The following is a 22,847-nucleotide window of genomic DNA, read 5'->3' on the forward strand; positions in this document are numbered from 1 at the left end:
TTATCAACGTTTTACATTTTCATTTTGTGCTTCATGATGATGAAAATTATTTAGATTTAATTAATATTGATAAGAAGTCATTAATGGTAATAACAAAGAATTATGACATTAAAAAGAACTAAACACAAACATTGTTAAAATAATAATAATAATAATAATAATAATAATATTATTATTATTATTATAAATTAGTTTTTTTTAGTAAGTATATGAAATAGTTGATTTAAATATAAAATAAACTCTCTCATATGTATATTGTCTTTTTTGGTAATTTATCCCTCAAACTGCTACTTTTATAAGTGCTAGCCAAATACTCAACTTTTTCAAAAAGTAATTTTTAACAGCTTTTACCACTTTTTCAAAAATTACTTTTTCATACTGCACTTTTTGAAAACTCCACTTAAAAAAAAAAAAAAATTTTAATAAACTAAGCCAAACTCACACTAAAAGTTGTTGGGTTGAGACATAGGCGCTTAAATGAGGTGGCATGGCCTTCAGACTTAAATTCATTTCAAATTGGTCTTTCCATTTACCCTTCTTGGGTCGTGGCCCTTGTGGGTAAATGGGTTCACGTGGTTGCGTATAAATCTAGATTTGATTTTTATTTAATTTTTTATTTTGTTGCGGTCTGGATGGTGGGAATAATTGTGACTTTTTATTGGGTAGTGAGAAAATGTGACTTTTTGTTGGATTGCTAAGATCTATTAATTTGGGTTCCACTTCATTTGAGAAAGAGAGAGGGTGTTTGAGAATGGATACAAAAGAAGCTGAAGCAGAGTTGCAAGGTCAAGCTGATATATGGAAATATATGTTGAGCTTTGCAGACTCCATGGTAGTGAAATGTGCTGTGGAGCTCCGCATAGCTGACATTATAAACTTGCATGGTGGCCCAATGACCTTGTCCCAGATAGTAGCTCGTATTCCTAATACTGATGATGCGCTCTCCCTAGATATCAGCTACCTCACACGCATCATGAGGTTGCTAGTCCGCAGAAAGATCTTCTCCGCACATCAAACATCCGAAGGTGATGAAGAAACTCAGTACGGCCTAACCCATTCATCGAAATGGTTATTGCATGATTCCAAGATGAGCCTAGCACCTATGGTACTCTTGGAGGCCCATCCATGGCTAGTGGGTCCATGGCACACTCTTAGCCAATGTGTCAAAGACGGTGGCTTAGCCTTTGAGAAGGCTAATGGCCATAAGATTTGGGACTTTGCTTCTGAAAATCCTGGATTCAACAAGTTGTTCAATGATGGCATGGCTTGTACGGCCAGGATTACTATGAATGCTATTCTTTGTGAGTATAAAGATGGGTTTGGTTCTGTGCGGTCATTGGTTGATGTGGGAGGTGGGACCGGTAGTGGGCTAGCTGAGATTGTGAAATCCTATCCACACATCAAAGGTATCAACTTTGATCTACCACATGTTGTTGCTACGGCACCCATTTATGATGGACTCACACATGTTGGAGGTGACATGTTTCAAGCCATTCCCAATGCTGATGCAGTTTTCATGAAGGTACGTATACAAGGTTATTGTTTAGAGATGAATGTTTTTTCTCTTTTTTTTATTAGACCTTATTTTTTTTCATCAAATTTAACCTTGCGATTGCATGATTTTCTTTTCAAAGTCACGCATGGTTTAATATTGTTCAAGGGTATTAGTTTTTTTTTTTTTAGTTCACAATGAGTCTAGCATCTAGCTAGGATAAAGTGCTCGAAACATGCATATATATATATATATATTGTGGATAATTTGACGCAATAATAAAAAGAGCCAATACTTCTGGTAATTGAATTCAGTGTTAGACTTTGATGTTTTGATGATTAGATCAACTCGTTTGCTGTTACTAATGAAAACAAAGATGAAAGAGTTCGAAAGCAAATATTTGCGGCCAAAACCTTCATGTTCTTCTAACTGGCACAAATTTGAAACAGACTTGACGCTATACAATGTTTAACTGGATCCAGTAGGTAAGCCGATGACCGAAGGTCATTCTTGCACATTTCTTTATCAACACTGTTCTTTTTGTCTCGCAGAGAAGGTTTTAGTAGAATAATAATTAAATTCTCCAATTTCTTAACTTCTTAAATTTTGGAATCCAGTGATAGTTCTTAAGTTTTAGAGATAACTTTGCCATAAATAAGTTTGAATCTTGTTTCCATTCTAACTTCCATTTATAGAAATCAAAATTTCATTTAAAAAATTCACTTATTATTAGAGGAGTATGCAAATAAATTCTCTGTTTACTTGTAAAGAGGAGTGTTATAATAATGGTTAAATGCCAACTCATGTTGCTACATCTCAAAAAGTTTATATATTATAATTCTGATTCCTCATTTAATATTAATAATAATAAAATACAAAAATACGAAAAAAGATGGTGAGTGGAGTGGGTAGAAAATATGCCCCAATTTCAAACGACTTTTTACTTTTTTTAAAAAAATTAAAAAAAAAAAAAAAGCGACTTTTTCCTTGAAATCTTATCCCAATGATTAATATGTAAATTAAGTTTTTTTGTCTATATTCTAAACCCACTAACACTAATGTGCACAGATAAGTCCTTATCAAAAGCTTAATGACATTACTACTTCTCAATAATGCAGTGGATTATGCATGATTGGAGCGATCAAAGTTGTGTCCAGATTTTGAAAAATTGTCGAAAAGCAATATCGAAAGAGACTGGAAAAGTTATTATTGTAGAAACTGTGCTAGAACCAGAGGGTAATGATCTATTTGATGACACAGGCTTAGTATTTGATTTGGTTATGATTGCACACACTAATGGCAAGGAAAGGACTGAACTCGAGTGGAAGAAAGTATTGGAAGGAGCAGGCTTTCCTCGCTACAATATCATCAAAATTCCAGCTTTACAATCTATTATTGAGGCGTACCCTAAGTGATATGGTTACGATGTAGTTTATTTATTTATTTAATAATGTCAGCAGTTTTTAACTTAGGCATTGGTGAGAAAGTTTGATAATTAATATATATATATATATATCTGTGTGTGTGTGTAAAAGTTCTACTTCTAATGAATAAAAAGTTTAATTAGGAAAATTTTGGAAAATAATATGGCTAATTTGTTTAGAATTTTCTTACAGAAGATCAATCCCAATTTAATAGGATATTTTTAGTGTTGTGTCGTGTTTCTCTATTTTAAAAGGTTAAGTTCTAATTAATTTAAATTTTTCTTAGGAAGCTAAATAGTTTAAACGTAGACTATATATTGCTACTTGTCAGTTGTCACTCTAAAAACTAAATTAAGAAATATATATTAGAATGACAACGGTAGAAAATTTGAGATTTGAAAATTTTGTGTGGCAACTTTGAAGAAGTAAACAAAAAGTTAATAGTTTTCATTTTCTATTATTATATTAAGTATATATAGATATAATTTCTAATTAAATTAGAATAATAGACATCCAAACCTGTAGAAGGTAAATTGATTTAGGAAAGTTAATGTCTCGAGATCTTAGGACTTTACTTCAAAAGGACTCTCCTTAGAAGTATAATGATCCATCACAAGAAGGTAAATTGATTTACAACTAAAATCCTTTAGTCAGGGATTTAAACCACATTCTTTCATCTAGCTAATCACTGAACCTTCAGGTAGGGTTAGCTTTTAAAACCTGTAGAAGCCCTATCAGAATTGAGAGTGACAACCTACTAATATTGATGATGCATAAAACTATTAGTGAGTTGATTGTCTGCACGTATGCTTATTAGGGTAGCTGAAGAACAAAAGAACAAAGAACTAAAGAGAGCAACGGTAGGATGCCGGCCAAAAACCTTCCGAAAATTAAGTCAGTGATAAAAGAATCTCCAATAACCCAAAAGTGTGAGAGTTAGGAAATTTCACATACCTTAGAGAAGATAAGACTTGATGATGCTTATATAGCGGAGAAGAGCTAACCAAGATCCCATGAACGCAAGATCTTTCCTCTTGAAGGGAAGATATGGAGTTAATGTCCTGAGATCTTAGGACTTTACTACCCATAGTAAGAAGTGGTGTACAAGTTCTTTTTATATAGGGATGCATGAGTGTAGAACACGCAAATGGTGTGAGACTAAGTATCATCCATCATTGGTAGTGGGTAACCTGACGGGTGATACTATACTTGACGGTTGAGATGGATGGGAGGATGGAAGGTCCCTAAAATGGCATTAGACTCAAAGGGCACTCTCATCCCAAAGGATCCTTCAAACCTGAAGGATCTAAGGAATCAGAAAAGCATTTACAACCCAAAGGCTAAAAGGAGTTAGAAAAATTCTTATTAGTCAAAATATTATCAAATATCAACCTTTTTTTTTTTTTTTCTTTTTTTTGAGAAAGAACCCCACTAGGGAAAAGAGTTTATTATTGCATCCTTAAAATGTCAAGCTGATAAGCATCAAGAATATCTAAAGGCATAGACTCCATCCATACAAGAAAAGGATGTCTAACGGCCCTTCTAGCAAGTTTATGGGCAAGATAATTTCCTTCTCTAGGAATATGCTTAACAGAAATACAAGAAAAACTAGAAAACATACATTTAACATCCTACAGTACATAACCCATAAAAGAATTGTCCATGTAGTCACCAAGAATAGCATTAACAACTGTTTCAGAGTCACCTTCCACCTCCACCTTGTTGAACCTGAGTTTCTTAGCAAACATCAGAGCCCGACGTGCTGCAATCACTTCCACCATCTCCACTGAAGCAGGTGATGGAATCTGTTGTGATAGAGCAGCCATAACAAGTCCCTGGTCATTCCGGATGATCACACCGATGCCAGCTAGTTCAGCTTGAGAGAATAGCGCGCCGTAGAAATTCACCTTCACACACAGTGCGTTGGGTGGCTTCCATTTCACAGCACGGGCTGTCCTTGGGATATCCGAATGGGTAAGACGTAAGTTCTAGATTTCTCGAAGAGCATCATGCGCCTTATGAGAAAGCGCATGCACAGGTAATACTACCTCCCCCATACGGACTCTGTTTCTTCGTTGCCATACTTCAGAGATCATCATCGCAAACTACTCAAAAGAAGACTTGTCCTTCGAAACTTGTTGAAGTATCTCAATGAAACTAGAACAAGAACTCGTGTCAGCCATGAGCCTGGTAAACTGCACCTTCCACATATCCTTTAAATTCGGGCAATTCCAAAGAGCATACATCACGTCCTCTGGTTGTGCCTTACATTCCGTACAAACATCTTCCGTCAATATTTTCCGGCAAACTAGATTAACCTTCGTAGGTAGCGAGTTGGTCCCAGCTCGCCATACCAAAGTCCGCACTCTATTTGGGACTCCCATACTCCAAATAGCCTTCCATACATTTAAGTTAGCTCCACCATTCAACGTGCCAGAGAGCTCCATGTTTTCTTGTTCCATCAAAAGCCGATAACCCGACTTAACCGAATAACTGCCATCATGGGTGTGCGACCAAAAAAGAAGGTCATCCCGATCAAAAACGCTAAGCAGAATGGCCTTGATAATTGCTGCCTCTTCAGGTAGGAGTAGAGTATCAATCTCTGCCACCTTCCAACACCTTTCAACTTGGTTAATAAGGCTAGAAACCAAAGCATTTTCATGGCTTTCTGAGGCCGGAGAGATGACTTTGCCTTGCCTAGACCGAGGCAACCAGGCATCATGATAAATTCTCACTTGAGACCCATTCCCAAGCCTCCACTTCATTCCACTTTTAATGAGATCTCTCCCCTTCAAAATGCTCCTCCAAGCAAAAGACCCTTTATTTTCCTTAGCATCAAAAATTGATCCATGGGGGAAAAATTTTGATTTAAAAAATCTGAAAAATAGAGAGTCTTGATTGTGCAAAAGACGCCAAACCTACTTGGCCAACATAGTGTCGTTAAATTTTTGGAGCTCCCTAAAACCCATGCCTCCACAAGCTTTTGGTCTACATAATATCAACCTGTCTATTACCCAAAAGTATATCCTTGGCTACATGATTGCCTTCTTGGAGAAGTAACTGTCCTATAAGAAAACTCTTGAGGGAATCTTTACCGATCTAGTTATTCTTCTAGATGTAAGTTCCACAATGTGTGATCTCTGTGGCTTACATAGGCCAGGGACTCAAGGTTAATTCAAAGAATGGGAATTGCCCTTTATTTTGGATCTAAGAACCACTTTAGACGCAATGCAGAGATCTTACAAATATATATAAGACTATGAGTTTAGAGTTAGACTATTAGTTTTCATAATTTGTTTAGTTGATTCTTCCATCCTAGGTTAGATTCAAGTATGTTTAGATATGATTTTCAAAATAACATATTTCCTTATCAATGCGTGCCTAATTTTATTTTCAACATTTCCTTACCAATATCTAACTTTATTTGTGCTTCAAATATGTTTCCTTCTTTTCTTGACGTGATCTTTGAAAATATGCCCCCGTGTTTGTTCCATTTAATGTAATAGACGCAGAATTAGGATAGAGTTTCCATTTATTTTTTCCCGATTTAAATATTAATAATTTTATAGAATTGGAGTCAAACAAAATCACAACAAATGTGGAAAATTAAACAAACTTATTGAAACATAATATTCTGCTGACTTGGGTTCAAGATGCATACATAAACACAGAGGCTGCGTACGCATAAGGTATACGGGTATATATACAGGATGCATATGCACTATCACATCAAAACGAGGATATTTTGAATCCCTTTGTACATTTTATTTTATTTTATTTAATGATTATCAAGTAAATCATACAAACATTCAAACAAACTACATTAAATAAGTGGATTATGTTTATCCAGTTTAAAAGAATGAAACTTGATAATCACAACTTTTACACGGTAATTAGCTTCAAGAGAAGACTAGTGATGGTGCCGCTTATTGCCTTTAACCGATATATACCATTAAGATTGGCTCAACGGCTAGTTTAGTGTGCTTAATGTCAGGTTAGGGTGAGAGAAAGAATGTTAAAGCATACAAAAACATGATAATTATGTGAAAAAAAAAAAAAAAAAAAACCATGAAGTCTAAGGTGTAAAACCACGGTTGGAGTATAGAAAGAATACTTTGTTGACTAAAGGCATGTTTGGTAGGTTATAATAAATGTTGTAATGTAATAGTTATTCATATGGTTTAATTATCCTTTAATTTGGTTATGTTTTTATTACAATGAATAATCATTCCTTATGAATAGCTATTTTTCAAAATGAGGAATAAATATTCCTCTTTAAAAAGTTGTATTAATTATTCCTTGATAAATATAATAATTTCAAAACTTAATATATTTTCAAATAAACAAACTTTCCATATACATCTAAGAATTAAAAAAAAAATCATAAAAAATAACACATATCTCTCTTAAATTTAAAAATAATAATTTTTTAAGGAGATATAATTTTATGAGTAAGAAATTTCCTAAAATAAATGTTATGTTTCATTCTAATGTTATAAGTCACAACCAAACTAATGAATAGGTTTAGTTATTACATCACAACACATTTTATTCTTAGTAATAAAGATTACAATTCCTATTGTAATCTTCATTCAGTGTATCAAACGTACCCTAATATTTGCTAAAAAAGAAAGTACAAGAATGTCTCTCTTCCTATTCCTATCCTCATGCTATTACTAGTACTCCTGCCACCCTTCTCTACCTAATGAAGGCCAAACTTTCTCCATTTAAGAAGGGTACTAGTTCTTATACAAGTTCTAAATTCTCATTAGTTGTGGTACATTACAAAAACGTGGTAATAAATTCCTTGTCTAATATTGCCGGGCCCAGGGCCGGAGGCATATATTGACTAGGGGGTGTGGTGGGCCTTTTTCTCAACTGCAGGCTGGGCTGCCTCCTACCACACTACGGCCCAATGGTTCTGGGTAGGTGAGTCAGGACTGACTTCACTGCAACACACCCCAAGTAGGCTTGTGCACAAACTAAAACCTTTTTGCTAAAACTTTGGTCATATGCCTATGGTAGAGGAAACTATTACAAAAGAGTTATGGTAGGCAAGTATTATATAACAACAACAAAAAGGGAAATGCTTATTGTCATCCAAAAAACAGGAAATACTAGGTCGTGATTTTAATAAAGGAGGAGATAATGCAGCAATATAAATGCATTATAAATAAGATGGTAATAAGAAAGAAAGAGAAATAACACCGATACTTATTCAATAAAATGAAAGGACAGGGGCCCTTTTATACTACTTGCCGTGATGGGTTTTTACTATTTTTCCCCTTAACCGCTTTTGTCTTGGTGTGGGTGTCCTTTTCAGACCACCCACTGATCTATCAGTTTCCCAGCCACCACCACTTACCTGTGCTGGCCGTGCTATGTCCCATTCCCAAACAGAGAGTCTTATTTTGTTTGCTTACTCGCAGTGACATTCTCATTCGGATAAGGGTGGGTATTCTCTCACTATCCTTCATGGCATGCACCTAGTGGTTCCAACTCATCTTTTCCTCTTTTGGATGGTATGTCATCCCAGCCGAAAATTTCTCCCAAAAGAGTTTGAGCGGGAACCCTAGAATAGGATCCTCCTTTCTCCCCACTACTAGACCATACGCTCTCTTACCTCTGACCCATGGCCTACCACTCCTATATTAGCTGGGTACAAGCTGATGGTGCTTAAGCCTTGTGCGTGCTCCACTTCCATGTGTGTCCATAGCTTGTCTATTTTTCATGCATTTGCCATGACTTGAAGGCTTGTCTGCACATTCTGCTGCTCGTTCTTGAACTCTTGTGGCGTGAATAAGTCTCTGAGATTTCGTTCTTTATGCCTTACTTCCCCCCCTTTCCCACCAACCCCTTACTCACTTAATTCATTACTTTGGGTCTCTTTGTCACATCCTTGCTTGCTTTCTTTTTCTCATAATGCTCATGGGTTTACTACTTCTTTCTCTAGGCTCTTTTGGGCCTGCTTGCTTTCTTTGAGGCTCTTTTGCTATTTTTTAGGCTTATGGTCCGTTATTCCTGCCACTCGGGCTTAATAGTTTTTTTCTCAATTTACTAACTCTTTTCCTCTCATATTGTTGGGCTTCTTCCTATTATTGGGCTTTCTTGCCAAAGTGGGCATCAACAGGGGGTCAATGGGCCCCCCACCCCAAATTTTTTATTAATACACACACACACACACACACACACACACACACACACACACACACACACACTAATTTTAGCAATTTTGTTCAATAAAATTACATTTTGCCCCTCTTACCAATATGATTGATTTTTTTTTTTTTAAGAGCAATGTTACATGCACAAACTTATCTACAACATTTTTACAAACTGTTGAGGTTCAAAGTCTTATTGGTTCATATTTGGGCTCACTACTTGCATCACTTTTTTACTTGGCAATAAACCCTCACCATATTAGCAATTTGTAAAAAAATTTGTAACTCTAACTTTTTCCTCATTTAAAGGTCATTAAAAAATTTATAGATCTAAAATTTAAAACAAAATATACAAGCCCAAAAAAATTAGCGCAATAACAAAAATTACCAATAGTAAAGTTAAAAATAATTAAGCCTAATTAACAAATTTTACTCAAAACAAACAACTAGCCCTTTAAAAAGTTTTAAACAAAATAATTGTCTTTACTTAGCAAAAAACACATGCATCAATAATTCCAAAAAAAAAAAAAAAAAAAAACCCTTAATAGCTAAGAAGTAGCAAAGCATTTACTTAGCAAAAAACACATGCATCAATAATTCCAAAAAAAAAAAAAAAAAAAAACCCTTAATAGCTAAGAAGTAGCAAAGCCAACAATCAGAGCCGCCCCCCTAACTTCAAGTCTTGCCTCCGTCCCTAGTCGAGCCATTCCCTCATAGCAAAGCAAGTAGTGGGCCTTAGAGAAGCAATGAGAATACTTTGCATAAGAGTTCCAAGACCTGTAAATTTGAATTTTGTGAGTATTGTGCTTTGGAGAAGCAAACTAGGGTCAAGTTGGATAAAATGGGATAAGTTGTGCCAACCTAAGTCTAGAGGAGGTTTGGAATTTTGTAAGCTCCAAAAATTTAATGATGCTATCTTGGCAAAGCAAGTTTGGTGACTCCTGGGGAATAAAGATACACTTTTCCATAGAATCTTCAAAGCAAATTTTTTTCCATCTAGTTCAATCATGGAAGTCAAAGAATCAAATGGCTCCTATGCTTGGAAGAGCATTTTGAAGGGCAGGAAGATCATTGGAAAAGGTTCAGGGTGGAGAGTGGGGAAGGGATCTTCGATTCATATTTACCAAGATAGGTGGCTTCTGGGCTCCCCATCAAGTAAAGTGCTGTCTTCGGTCTGATATTACACCATATTCTCTAGTCTAAATTTTGATTGATTCCAGTCTCCAATGCTAGAGAAATGATGAAGTGGATCGTTTGTTTCTACATGTGGAGGCTACACTTATCAAAGCTATTCCTCTTAGCTTCACTAATAGGACTGATCACTTGTTTTGACCCATGAATTTGGATGGGGTCTATTCTATGAGGTCAGGTTATAATCTTATCATAGAGGAAAAAGCTATGGAATCTCCAGATTTATCCAATGCTGTCTTAGATAAGAAGATTTGGAAGGGTATATGGAGTTTGATGGTCCCCAATAAGGTCAAAACTTTGCTACGGAGGGTGGCGCTGGATTCTCTCCCAACTAAATGCAAGCTGGTAGGAAGGAAAGTCCTACAAGATGCTAGTTGTGTCTGCTGCAAAGGAGGACCAAAGACTAACTTACATGCTCTTTGGACATGCCCTAGTCTTGCGAAGGTTTGGTCTGGGCATTTCAATTGGCTTGTTAAGATCACCAAGGACTACACAGTTTTTTTAGATGTGATTCAGTTTGTCCTCGAGGAAGGTTCTCATTCTGCTATCTTTGCTACATTGATCTCCCTAATCTGGCAGTAACGCAACCAAATTTGACTGGGTGAGACATCTCTGCCTTTGGACAAATTTTTTTCACTGGCAAAATACTACGTTCTTGAATTTCAAAGTGTCTGCCCTTTGCCGGTGAAAAGTCCAACCATTCATAACCCGGTTAAATGGCATCCACCTCCCCATGGCTGGTTTAAAGTTAACATTGATGGTGCAGTTTTTTAAGGTAACAATGCTACTAGTTTGGGTGTTATTATTCGAAATGATAAAGGTTTAGTTATGGCTGCTCTGTCACAACTTATTTCACTACCTACCTTGGTAGAGATGGTGGAAGTGCTAGCAGCTCGTCATGCTACTTGGTTTGCTAAGGAGCTCAGTTTCGAGAAGGTGATGGTTGAAGGGGATTCGGAGATTATTATCAAGGCTATCCACAGCAATGGTATGTCCAACTCTTCTTATGGCCACATTATCCAGGATATTATAGTTGTTGCTACTGGCTTCCAGGATGCTCTATCATGTCATGTTCGTCGATTAGGAAATAATGTTGCTCATATGCTTGCTAGACGAGCCTTTGAGTTTGAACCATTTGTACTCTGGATGGAAACTATCCCTCCATATGTCTCTACTGTTTACAACTTTGATTTGAATAAGATTTATTAATACTCCCACCGCTGGGGTGGTTTCTAAAAAAAAAAAAAGGGTTCAAGTTGGGTACATTTTTTCATCATACTAAATGTATGCTTGACTATGTACACAGATGTGTCGGGGAGAGGGGGGGTGGGTTGCTAAGGATGTTTCTCTTAGAGGTAGGCATCATGTTGTTAATTTTGGTGGGACTACTAAAATTGACATGATGACTAAGCCAGTTTCTTTGTACAAGTTAAAACATTGTTTGGACTTATTTGGTATTTGTAATTTGAATTAGCCTTTAGTGGCTTTGTTGGAGGCAGCAAAGGACTTTCTTTGGTGAGATAGTTTGGGGTGATATACACTTCGTTATTTTGTTTGGGCTCTCATTTGGATTTGACACCATCTTTTGGTGAATTTTTGGTGTTTGTTTGTGGATTAATTTGGAAGTAGCTTTGGTAATTGGCACTTTGTCTTTGGTTGGGTTCCAATTTAATCCGGCACTTGCAACATTTGTAACTTGAAAGATGTCTTACCAAGGTGGAGACTAGTTAAGGGTTTGTATTTGGTAGTTTGCAAATTTCATTTGTTAGACTTGTTCAAATTCAAGTAAAGTTGGAGATTTGTTGAAGTGACTTTGAATTCCGTACGTGACAATCAATTTCCAACTTTGTCTCTTGCTTGCAGTGGCATGCAAGACTTTAAAGACTCCTTAGTCTAAGTGATGTTGTGATAGAATGTGAGTGAGAGGAGTGTGCCGCAATATTGAGATTAGAGAATTCGTGAAGTGCAGCACTTTGTAATCTACTTGTGAGAGCTTCTCACATCAATTGGTATTTAAAAGATCTCTCTCGGTAATTATTTGTTTGTTTAGACCCTTGTACACTCAAATTGTTTAACCTAATTAATTAACCAAATTGTTACTTAGTTCATTTAAACAGATCTAGGTTAAACACAAACAATCATATCTCTATATGATGAACTAGAAAAGTCATGAAATCATTTAATTTCAAGGTAAAAAACCTGGGGAAGATTTAACCTAAACTATCCTCAAGGAAACAAATTCACTATATAGAATGGAAGTTTTACAATAGATTTTTCCCTAAATCTAAAGCTAACTCTTGTAGTACTTATTTATGTGACCACACGTAACTCTAAATCCACGGACTCTTCTATCTGCATTTGCTGAACACAAACACCCATGTTTGTGACTTTGAGATCCCACTCAAAACTTCAGATAATCAACAATAGTTGATCTTGTATGCAGTTACTTCTACAACTCCAAATCTTGAGTTTCTTCAATGAATATTTCCTGTAGAAGATTTGAGAGAGTTTTGGGTACAAAAATCCTAGATCTACAATTGGAGGCACAAGATGCACTCTTTTCTCTCTAAAAACCACTCTTATCTCTACCGATCGAATAGCAATCGAGAGCAATAGAACAGCAATCGAGAGAACCATATTGCATCTCACTTTTTTTTTTTTTTTTTTTAATCCTGAACTTGAGTTTTTTATCTTGGACTTGAAAGTACACCGTTCTAACTCAATGATACTTACTTTTTGTCATGATTTGCCAACACTACAGACTCAAATCCTAACAATCTTCCTCTTTGGCAATTCGTGACAAAACTTACATACAACATAATGCCCATATACAATAAAATGCCCAAATACATCACAAATCCAAATCTAAGACTCCTAACCTAGAAGTTGAAAGAAGAGGCAGAAAATCTTGATTGAAATGTACCTATTTTTCCAGAAACACTCAAAATAGTAAATCAATGTATGTGTGGAAATAAAGTCAGATAAATAATATGAATCACAAGGATAACAATAAATCAAACTAACTCTCCCCCTAAGATAGATACGTCAAAAACTTTTTATTTTCTCTCCCTTTCAAAAACAATTTCATCTCCCCCTAAATAAAAATAGTTAAAAACCTTTTCCAAAATTCATCTATTTCTCTCCCTTTTTGTTACGTATTGACAAAGACAACTCAATTAGAAGGTAGACAGAAAATATATGCAACAAAGGTCAAGAGAAAATAGAGAATCAAGGGAACACGAAAGCATTATTCTCTATAGAAAATAGAGGCAACCCCCCCTATGAACAACATAGGTTTGAAAAACAAGTTTCTCCCCCTATAAGATATAGGAAAAACAAAACAAGTTTGTAGGAAAACAGTATTCGGGGAAATTTAGAAGGTGGGGAAAACAAAAAGGACACAAACCAAACTTAAAAAATAAGCTGAGGACACACATGAATCCAATTATTCTCTCTTTTAATACATGCAAACTTGACACTATGTGACCCATAAACAGATGCATGCAAACATTCCAGACACAATCAGTTAAGACTATACAATATAGATCTCAATGATATAAAAATTTAGTATGCAATGTGTTTTCAAGTGTCAATAGTATTTTGTAAACTCAAATAAACCTCAAGAGAAGAGAAAATATTTGCACATTTATTATCCACCATATCTCTCAAAAAAAAAAATTTCCAATTGTCAGTAGTTCACACATTAAGATAGCATACACTAAAATGTACAAAACTCAAAAATTAATTAATCAATTTTTAGATCAAGTTGAGTACTCAAGTTAGCAAAGTGTATGGGTGTTGTGTGTGAAAACAATATATGAGAGATATGACTAAAAAAATTCAAGATAGATAAAGAAAACAATGCAATGGCATTTCCTAATCTATATGTGCAATGCATGTGAATCATACAAAAAATGATGCAGGAAAAGATTGATCGGTCAAGAACCTAAAAAAATGAAATTTTCCAGCTTCAATCAGTCGAAGATCGATCAAGCATCGATCGAGAGAGGCAGAGAGTTTTGAATACAAAGCTCACAGTTTCGATCGGTCGAGGGAGATTTTTGATCTGTCGAACAATGTAAATTTTAAACTTTAAAAAATCTGAAAATTTTATGTAGGAAAACAAGTTTAAAAACAGTTTTTGAGACTCAATACATATGCATATGATCCAGAAAAGTTTTTGAGCAGTTTTTGTACAAGCTGATATATATATATATATATATATATATTCTAAGCACACTAAGGGCTATGTATAACCTTCTATATTATATAGCCATTTTTAAACCAGTAGTCCACAAAGTAAACGATCTAGCAAAGAAGGCAACCAAGAGCTTCATCCTTAGAGCATTAGTATCAAACATTCTAAAAAAAATGCTATTTAGATACATTAAAAAGTTAGTTTATCTATTTTAACACACCACTTTACAATACACTTCACATATTATATTCTTTTACCACTTGTTGAGGTTCAAAATTGATCACAGTTTAAGGCCCAAAGAAATAGCACATTGGGCTAATTTCATGGAAATGAAGCTAGAGAAAAAAAGGGGGAGGGGGGGGGGGGCCTGGGCTCACGTAATGAAGAAAAGAGAAAAAGAAAGAAGAAAAGGGTGAGAAGTCCAAAGAATTGGGATCCAAAAACCCATGGAAAAACAGACTTTAAAATACATGAAGTAAGGGAAAGGCCAAGCCGGCCAGGATTAATGAACCAAAAGGAGCCCAATAAGAAAAGCTGGCCCGAGATCCCAGAAGTCACCAAAGTTTGGGGATCCCTGAGATGCGCAACACGGTCTAAGGAAGATTGAAGCAGGTTCAAAAGAGGGATAAAAGACAAAGAGCATGCGGGTCTCATGCGCCTAGACATACAGTGGGATCAGAAAGTACAAAGCAAAACATTCATAAACGCAGGAGCTATGCCTCAAGGAACCAAGAATGAGAAAACCATAAAAAGAGGTAACTGGAAGGAGCTTTCAACCCAATAGTAAGAGATTCCAACTATTTGGAGAAAATGACTGTTGAGGTACAAAAAAAAAAAATATAATTAATATAGCCACAAATAGGCCCAAAAAAAAAGAAAAGAGATGAAAAAAGACCTTAGGCCCATTTCACACAAAAAAAAAGAGAAAAAAAAAAAGAGGAGCCCAGAAGACTTGGAGGTCCACGAAGAAAAGGGCCCAAGAAACAGATAAAGCAAACAGCAAGCCAAAGCAAAGCCCAGAAGGAAGACTTGGGTCGGGACACCCAGAAGCAATACCAGAGCCAGAGGATCCCCGGACGCGTGAGGAGAAATTAAAGCAGATTTGATAAGAAAGAAAAGACAAAAAGGCACGCTGGGAGACTCTCATTTGAAAAAAAGACAGAAGATAAAGATGCAGGGGATTTGGTCCCAACCATTTGAAGAAAAAAGACAAAGAAAGTACAACTGAGAAGAACTGGGAAGGCTGGAGCAAGAAAAGCCAAAGCCCCTCAAGTCAACCAACGGGAAATCTGGAAATGGGAAGCAAACTGGGAAACTTTCATCCGGTTGCAGCAAAAAGAGAAGAACTATGAGAAGAAAAAGGAAACGACATGTCCCTGGAACAACCAGGCGTTGAACCAACTCCAAAGGGCAAAAAAAAAAAGAGAAAATTGGTAGTACCCCCAGGAGCCCGCCACTGTGCTATAAAAAGGGGGGGAGGGAGAAGGATAGATCATTGGTTAGGACACTGAGAGCTATTTTTCTAAAAGTCTCAAAAGATATAAGAGATACTCTGTTAAACCAAAGGGAAAACAGAGGAACTTGTTCCCGAGATCCCCGAAACAGCCACTACATTACACGCTCGGATTCAACGGATTCAAATTTTGCAAGTCTTTGAAGCTTGAATGGCTATCAAAGTCTGTAATTTTTGAACTCACTTGAACCTTGCACCATGTTTTTAGTGAGCTTTGTAATCACAGTTTTAAAAGAAAAACTAATGAAACATACCTCATCAATCAGAGGATCCCTAACATGTTCTTCGCATTTTATTTCATTTATTATGCATTTCCTTTACTGTTAAATGTTATTCAATACAAATACCTTTTTTAGTTGTTTGTAATTGTAGGAAGCTTGTTCTGTGCACAAATCTGTTCTTAAATCAGCCCGTTAGTTGCGGAGAATTGATCCCAGTCCACCAAGAACCTCTCACACGGCCCAGGATCCTTGGGCCATAGTGCTAAAAAAAAAAAAAGCACTCTCACAATGACAAGGATAGAGTGCAACCAAAAGCTAGAAAGGTGAAAGAAACGGCCAAAGAGCTGAAGATCAGCAACCTGAGAGGACTTTAAAATGGAAAATGAGCTAAGGGCTTTCAGCTTGGTCACACCAAAAGGAAGAAGTTATGAAAAAAAAGGAAACGACCAGCCCCTGAGTAAACTGACACAACACGAACTTTGAGGGACAAAATGGAGAAATCACTGGTACCTCGGAACTCCAGAGCTGCACTATAAAAGAAGGGGGAAATCCATGCTGAGGGGCATTCAGATTTCGATTCATTGATTTTTATTCAGGCATTCATCGCCATTTTTTGGATTCCTAGAAAAAAAAAATATATAGAGCCATAGAAAGAACTCTGTAAAGTTCAAGGAAAAACAAAGGAACTGCTCCCGGTATCCCAAAGACAGCTACTATAGCACATACTCAGATTAAAAAAATTCAAACTTTGCAAGTCTTGGAAGCTTGAATAGCTATCGAAGTTTGTAATTTTTGAACTTAGTTGAACCTTATATCACGTCTTAGTGAGCACTGTAATCATAACCAAAGAAAATTAATAAAATGCCTCTCATTGATTCGAGAATCCTTTTTTTACTATATTTTATTGCTGTGCATTTTCTTGCTGTTTGAATAGTCATTCAATATAGATATTTTCGCTTGTTAGTTTACTTGTGTTGTAGGAAGCTTACTTTGTGCACCACTTGATTCTTAAACAGCCTTTTAGCTGCGGTGAACCAAGCTCAGTCCACCAAGAACAATTATTTGGCCTAGGATCTTTAGGCCAATGTGCTGAGAAAAAAAGGCACTCTCACACCACTTTATTTAAATATTTTTTCTTCATTATTTTAAATTAATTTTTTATTATTTATAATGAGTGGCTGAGTGAGAGACCGAGAGAGCGAGAGTGACGAGCGGTTGAAACAGAAGAGACAGATTTTTTAATAAAAAAGTGAGAAATACAACCTACGTCGGTACCATTCTATTGTTTTTTTTTTTTTTTTGGATGAAATACCATTATATTGTTAGAACATAGTTGCATGGTTCTCAGAACCAGACCGGACCGGAAGGTCGAACCGTGAGAATTGGGAACCGAGATGAAAATCGATTTTTTAAGCCTAAAGAACCGAATTTTTTGTTAATTCCGTGAACCACTAAAACTGGGGTTGGACCGCACGAACCGGTGAGAACCGTGCGGTCCAACCCCTTAGCATTTTTTTTATTTATTTATAAAAACAACTTAACACAATTTTATTCTACTTAATTAAATTATCCATCTCTTACAAGGAATAAAAAAATTATAATTAAAATCCTTCAAAGATATTCAACTTTACTTCAAAAATTAATCATAAATTTTAATATTTTCATGGTTATTATTTTATTTTGTTAACTTTCTTATTTAATTATAAAATATATGGTTGAAAATCATTAAATTTCCCTTACATATATAGCTATATTAGTCAATTTTGCTAGTTTTATAAATTTAATATCTATATTTAGGATTTAATTAATTATTAAATTAATTATTACGTCATCACAGTTCGACCCCGGTTCAATCTCGGTTTGACCTCAAAAACTTTAAACTTCTCTCTTTTACGATTCAATGAACGGTCTGGGTCTGAAAACTTTGCATAGCTGTAACAAATGTTAAATTATTTACATTTGACACATTTTATTGAGGTGGGTTGTTGTGTTGGATGCACTAAATGCTAAAAAATTTTCATTTAGCACATTTACTTGTGCTCTTGATATTTGAAACTAATTATATTTTCACCTAAAACCCAATCGAATTCTTGATTCCTTCGAAGGTGCGGTCTTCATTCATTTTTCACCCGAAGCTATTTCTTTGTTTTATTTTTGTCGCTCGTGGGCAAAACGACGCAACTTCTTTGTTGGCTTGTGGGTAAACGAGGCTGCTTATAAATCTAGATTTGCTTTTTGTTTAATTTTTACTTCCTTTGCGGTCTGGATGGTGGCAATAATTGTGACGTTTTGTTGGATTGCTAAGGTCTATTAATTTGAGTTCCACTTCGTTTGAGAGAGAGAGAGAGAGAGAGAGAGAGAGAATGGAAGCAAAAGAAGCTGATATATGGAAATATATGCTGAGCTTTGCAGACTCCATGGCAGTGAAATGTGCTGAGGAGCTCCGCATAGCTGACATTATAAACATGCATGGTGGCCCAATGACTTGTCCCAGATAGTAGCTGGTATTCCTGATCCTGAAGATGCACTCTCCCCAGATATCAGCTACCTCACACGCATCATGAGGTTGCTAGTCCGCAGAAAGATCTTCATCGCTCAACAAACATCCGAAGGTGAAGAAACTCTGTACGGCCTAACCCGCTCATCGAAATGGTTATTGCATGATTCCAATATGAGCCTAGCTCCTATGCTACTCTTGGAGGCCCATCCTTGGCTAGTGGGTCCATGACCGTGGCACACTCTTAGCCAGTGTGTCAAAGTCGGTGGCTTAGCCTCTGAGAAGGCTAAACAAGTTGTTCAACAATGGCATGGCTTGTAGGGCCAGGATTACTATGCATGCTATTCTTTGTGAGTATAAAGATGGGTTTGGTTCTGTGGGGTCATTGGTTGATGTGGGAGATGGGACCCGTAGTGGGCTAGCTGAGATTGTGAAATCCTATCCACACATCAGAGGTATCAACTTTGATCTACCACATGTTGTTGCTACGGCACCCATTTATGATGGAATCACACATCTTGGAGGAGACATGTTTCAAGCCATTCCAAATGCCGATGCAGTTTTCATGAAGGTACGTATATAAGGTTATTGTTTAGAGATGAATGTTTTTCTTCTTTTTGATAATAAGACCTTATTTTTTTCATAAAATATAATCTTGCGATTGCATGATTTGCTTTACAAATTCACGCATGATCTAATATTGTTCATGGTTATTAGTTTATTTTTTAATTCACGAGTTTAGCTGCTCTAGCATCCAGCATAATGTGCTCGAAACATGCATATATGGTTGGATAATGTTAGAGATATATTAGACGTATTGGTCCAATGTAATAGGTCCAAGCCTAGTTTTACTTGTACTTATAGTATAGGGTTTAGTCACTTATATATACTCATGTTAGGATTCATTGTAATATAGGCTTTATACTACACTCTAATATATTATTGATGTAGTCCTTTAGGATTTCCTCACTTTAGCATATATATAACACATCGCGTTGTTAATAATATATTTAACATGGTATCAGAGCCAAACTTCTTTCTTGGCATCAAACAAACATCTCTAGCAAGCAAAAGAAGATTTTCATGTGCACACCACCATCAGAAGTTACACATGCTAGTCTGCTAGATTTAGACTCCACGACATCTCGCAGCCACCGTGGCTCAGTTGCTGTGTCCAAGATCCACAAACTCAAGCAAACCCACGACATCAATCTCAGACTTGTGCAAATCAAGCCTTCGCCTAATAAACCAACCACACAAATATGCCCTACGGCCTTTCGTGAGAAAAACCCAAAAGTCTAGTCTCCACTGAACACTGCACGCGCCTCCACGCGTTGATGCTGTTTCAACCAACTTCTCCATGTGCTGCTACGAACTTCTGAGGTTCAAATCCTCCTATAGTTACATGCGTCATCCGCCAATCTATGATGCACCAAAATCTGGTCCTCATCTGAGACTGCACGCGCTCTCATGCGCGTCCTAGATACTCGTCGTCAACCCCACGTGCTTGTAACAGAAGCACACTCCATCCACTCGCTGAAGACCCCCTGCTGACGTCATCAATCCACGTCAATAGCCACGCAAGCACGTCCACGTTAGCCACGTCAGCGCCACGTCATAGGATGATGTTAGCTTCTCTGCAACACAATTTGTGGACCAACCTAGAAACTTGAAACTGACCTGGACCGTGATCTGTTGACTTTCACTTACCGTTGACTTTGACCTTTTTGTTTGACTTTTGCGTTGACTATGACCAAAAGTCAAATTTTCTAAAAGAACCTATCTTGCCTAGTTTTTTGCGTAGATTCCAATTTTGGACTCCATTTCTTCATTTGAAACTCCGAAATTGGTCAATTAGCACATTCTTCATTGTGGTTTCTTTAAAGGCATTTTTCAATGCATCTCCAAGTTATCTTCTCATGCTTATCCAACCTCAAGTCTTCATCAAGCTTCCACCTTGAGTTTAAGGGAAGGTGTTAGAGATATATTAGACATATTAGCCCAATGTAATAGGCTCAAGCCCAATCCTTCTTGTACTAGTAGTTTAGGGTTTAGTCGCTTATATATACTCATGTTAAGGTTCATTGTAACATAGGTCTAGTACTACACTCTTATACAATAAAGATGTAATCTTTAAGAGCTTTCTCTGTGGATGTAGGCCGACAAGGCTGAACTATGTAACCCTTGTGTTCTTGATATTCCCATTTTATGCTTCCCCTTCCGCATTCACTTTAGCATATATATAACACATCGCGTTGCTAATAATATATTTAATAGATAATTTGATGCAATAATAAAAAGAGCCAATACTTCTTGTAATTTGAATTCTGTGTTAGACTTTGATGTTTTGATTATTAAATCAACTCATTTGCTGTTACTAATAATAAGAAAGACGAAAGAGTTCAAAAGCAAATATTTGCCGGCAAAACCTTCAAGTTCTTCTAACTGGCACAAATTTGAAACAGACTTGACGCAATGCACTGTATAACTGGATCCAGTAGGGTAGCCGATGACCAAAGGTCATTCTTGCACATTTCTTTCATTATCAACACTGTTCTTTTTGTCTCGCAGAGAAGGTTTTATTAGAATAATGATTAAATTCTCCAATTTCTTAACTTCTTAAATTTTGGAATCCAGTTATAGTTTTTACGTTTTAGAGATAAGTTTTTCATAAATAAGTTAATTAAAATGATTAATATGTAAATTAAGTTTCTTTGTCTATATTCTAAACCCACTAACACTAATGTGCACAGATAAGTCATAATCAAAAGTTTAATGACATTACTACTTCTCAATAATGCAGTGGATTATGCATGATTGGAGCGATGAAAGTTGTGTCAAGATTTTAAAAAATTGCCGAAAAGCAATATCGGAAGAGACTGGAAAAGTTATTATTGTAGATGTTGTGCTAGAACTAGAGGATAATGGTCTATTTGATGACACAGGCTTAGTATTCGATTTGGTTATTATTGCACACACCTCAGGTGGCAAGGAAAGGGCTGAACTCGAGTGAAAGAAAGTATTGGAAGGATTCCTCGCTACAATATCATCAAAATTCTAGCTTTACAATCCATTATTGAGGCGTACCCTAAGTGATGGTTATGATGTAATCCTTGTTATTATAAAGTCAATAACCGTTAACTCATGATATGCATGATAAACTTTAACAAAAATAAGTGTTAATGAATAAAATGTTTTAAATTAAAAAATATATATATATATATATATACACCTAATTTAATTAGATTTTATTTACAAAAGATCAAGCCTAAATTAATTAGAATTTGTTTAGTGTTGTGTTATGTTGCTTAGAATAACAAGGTTGTAAGTTCTAACATTATTTTTAGGAAATTAATTAGTTTAAACGTAACTAACATAGTTTATTACTATTTTTAACTCTAAAAACTAAATTAAGAAATATATATTAGAATGACAATGTGGAAAATTGAGCTTTGATAAACTTGTGTGTCTGTCAACATTAGAAGAAGTACACAAAAAGTTAAAGGGTTCATATTTTATTATTATAATATTAAGTATATGTATATATATTAGAATGGGAGACATACACCACCGGGCGCGTTGGTCAACTGGTAAGGGGTTGTCCTAGCTTAACCAAGGTTTCGTGTTCGAGCCTTGGGTATGCAGCTGCGTTAAAACTCGGTTCGGAGAGCTTTGCCACCCTTGTGGTCCTACCCGGCTCGAATCCGGATTTAGTCGGAGCCCCTGTGGTTCCAGATACCGGGTGGTTTAACCAACCCCCCCCCCCCCCCCCCCCCAAAAAAAAAAAAAAATGAATGGGAGACATACAAACTTCTAGAAACCATAAATTCCCTGACCAAGCTTTCCTAGCCCAATTCTCTCCTTCAAAAGAACTCTCTTTTCCAGTGCAATGCTCATTCACACAAGGGTAAATTGATTTAAGGCTCAAATCATCAGTCAGAGAATTAAATGACATTCATTGATCTATAGATAATCACATAACCCTCATGTAGGGATAGCTTTTAAAACCTCCAGAAGCTCATCTTAAATAGAGGACGCCTTACTAACATCAACCCGTCTATTGCCAAAAATAGATCCTTGACTAATAATGATCCAAAAAGAAACCCCCAAGGAAATCCTTATCAATCCAGTTATCCTTCTAGATGTGAAT

The 22,847-nt window shown here is 36.1% G+C and overlaps 2 protein-coding genes and 1 pseudogene across 2 annotated transcripts; 2 read left to right on the forward strand and 1 right to left on the reverse strand.

Annotated features, from left to right (window-relative positions):
- Nucleotides 1-708: 708 nt before the first annotated feature.
- Nucleotides 709-2,963, forward strand: LOC111998585 (xanthohumol 4-O-methyltransferase). Its single transcript, XM_024030675.2, has 2 exons — nt 709-1,522; nt 2,611-2,963. Exons 1-2 carry the CDS (start codon nt 752-754, stop codon nt 2,905-2,907), a joined length of 1,068 nt encoding a protein of 355 aa, XP_023886443.1. The 5' UTR covers nt 709-751; the 3' UTR covers nt 2,908-2,963.
- Nucleotides 2,964-4,547: 1,584 nt separating this feature from the next.
- On the reverse strand, nt 4,548-4,998 carry LOC111998601 (uncharacterized). The gene is made up of 2 exons (XM_024030693.1): nt 4,965-4,998; nt 4,548-4,867 (listed from the first exon to the last, which is right to left on the reverse strand). The coding sequence occupies exons 1-2, from the start codon at nt 4,996-4,998 to the stop codon at nt 4,548-4,550; spliced, it is 354 nt and encodes a 117-aa protein (XP_023886461.1).
- A 5,414-nt stretch (nt 4,999-10,412) lies between these two features.
- Nucleotides 10,413-21,793, forward strand: LOC111998600 (xanthohumol 4-O-methyltransferase-like; annotated as a pseudogene).
- Nucleotides 21,794-22,847: the final 1,054 nt, after the last annotated feature.

Source organism: Quercus suber, unplaced genomic scaffold, assembly GCF_002906115.3.
Source record: "Quercus suber isolate HL8 unplaced genomic scaffold, Cork oak 2.0 scaffold_56, whole genome shotgun sequence".
In the NCBI taxonomy this organism is placed as follows: domain Eukaryota; kingdom Viridiplantae; phylum Streptophyta; class Magnoliopsida; order Fagales; family Fagaceae; genus Quercus; species Quercus suber.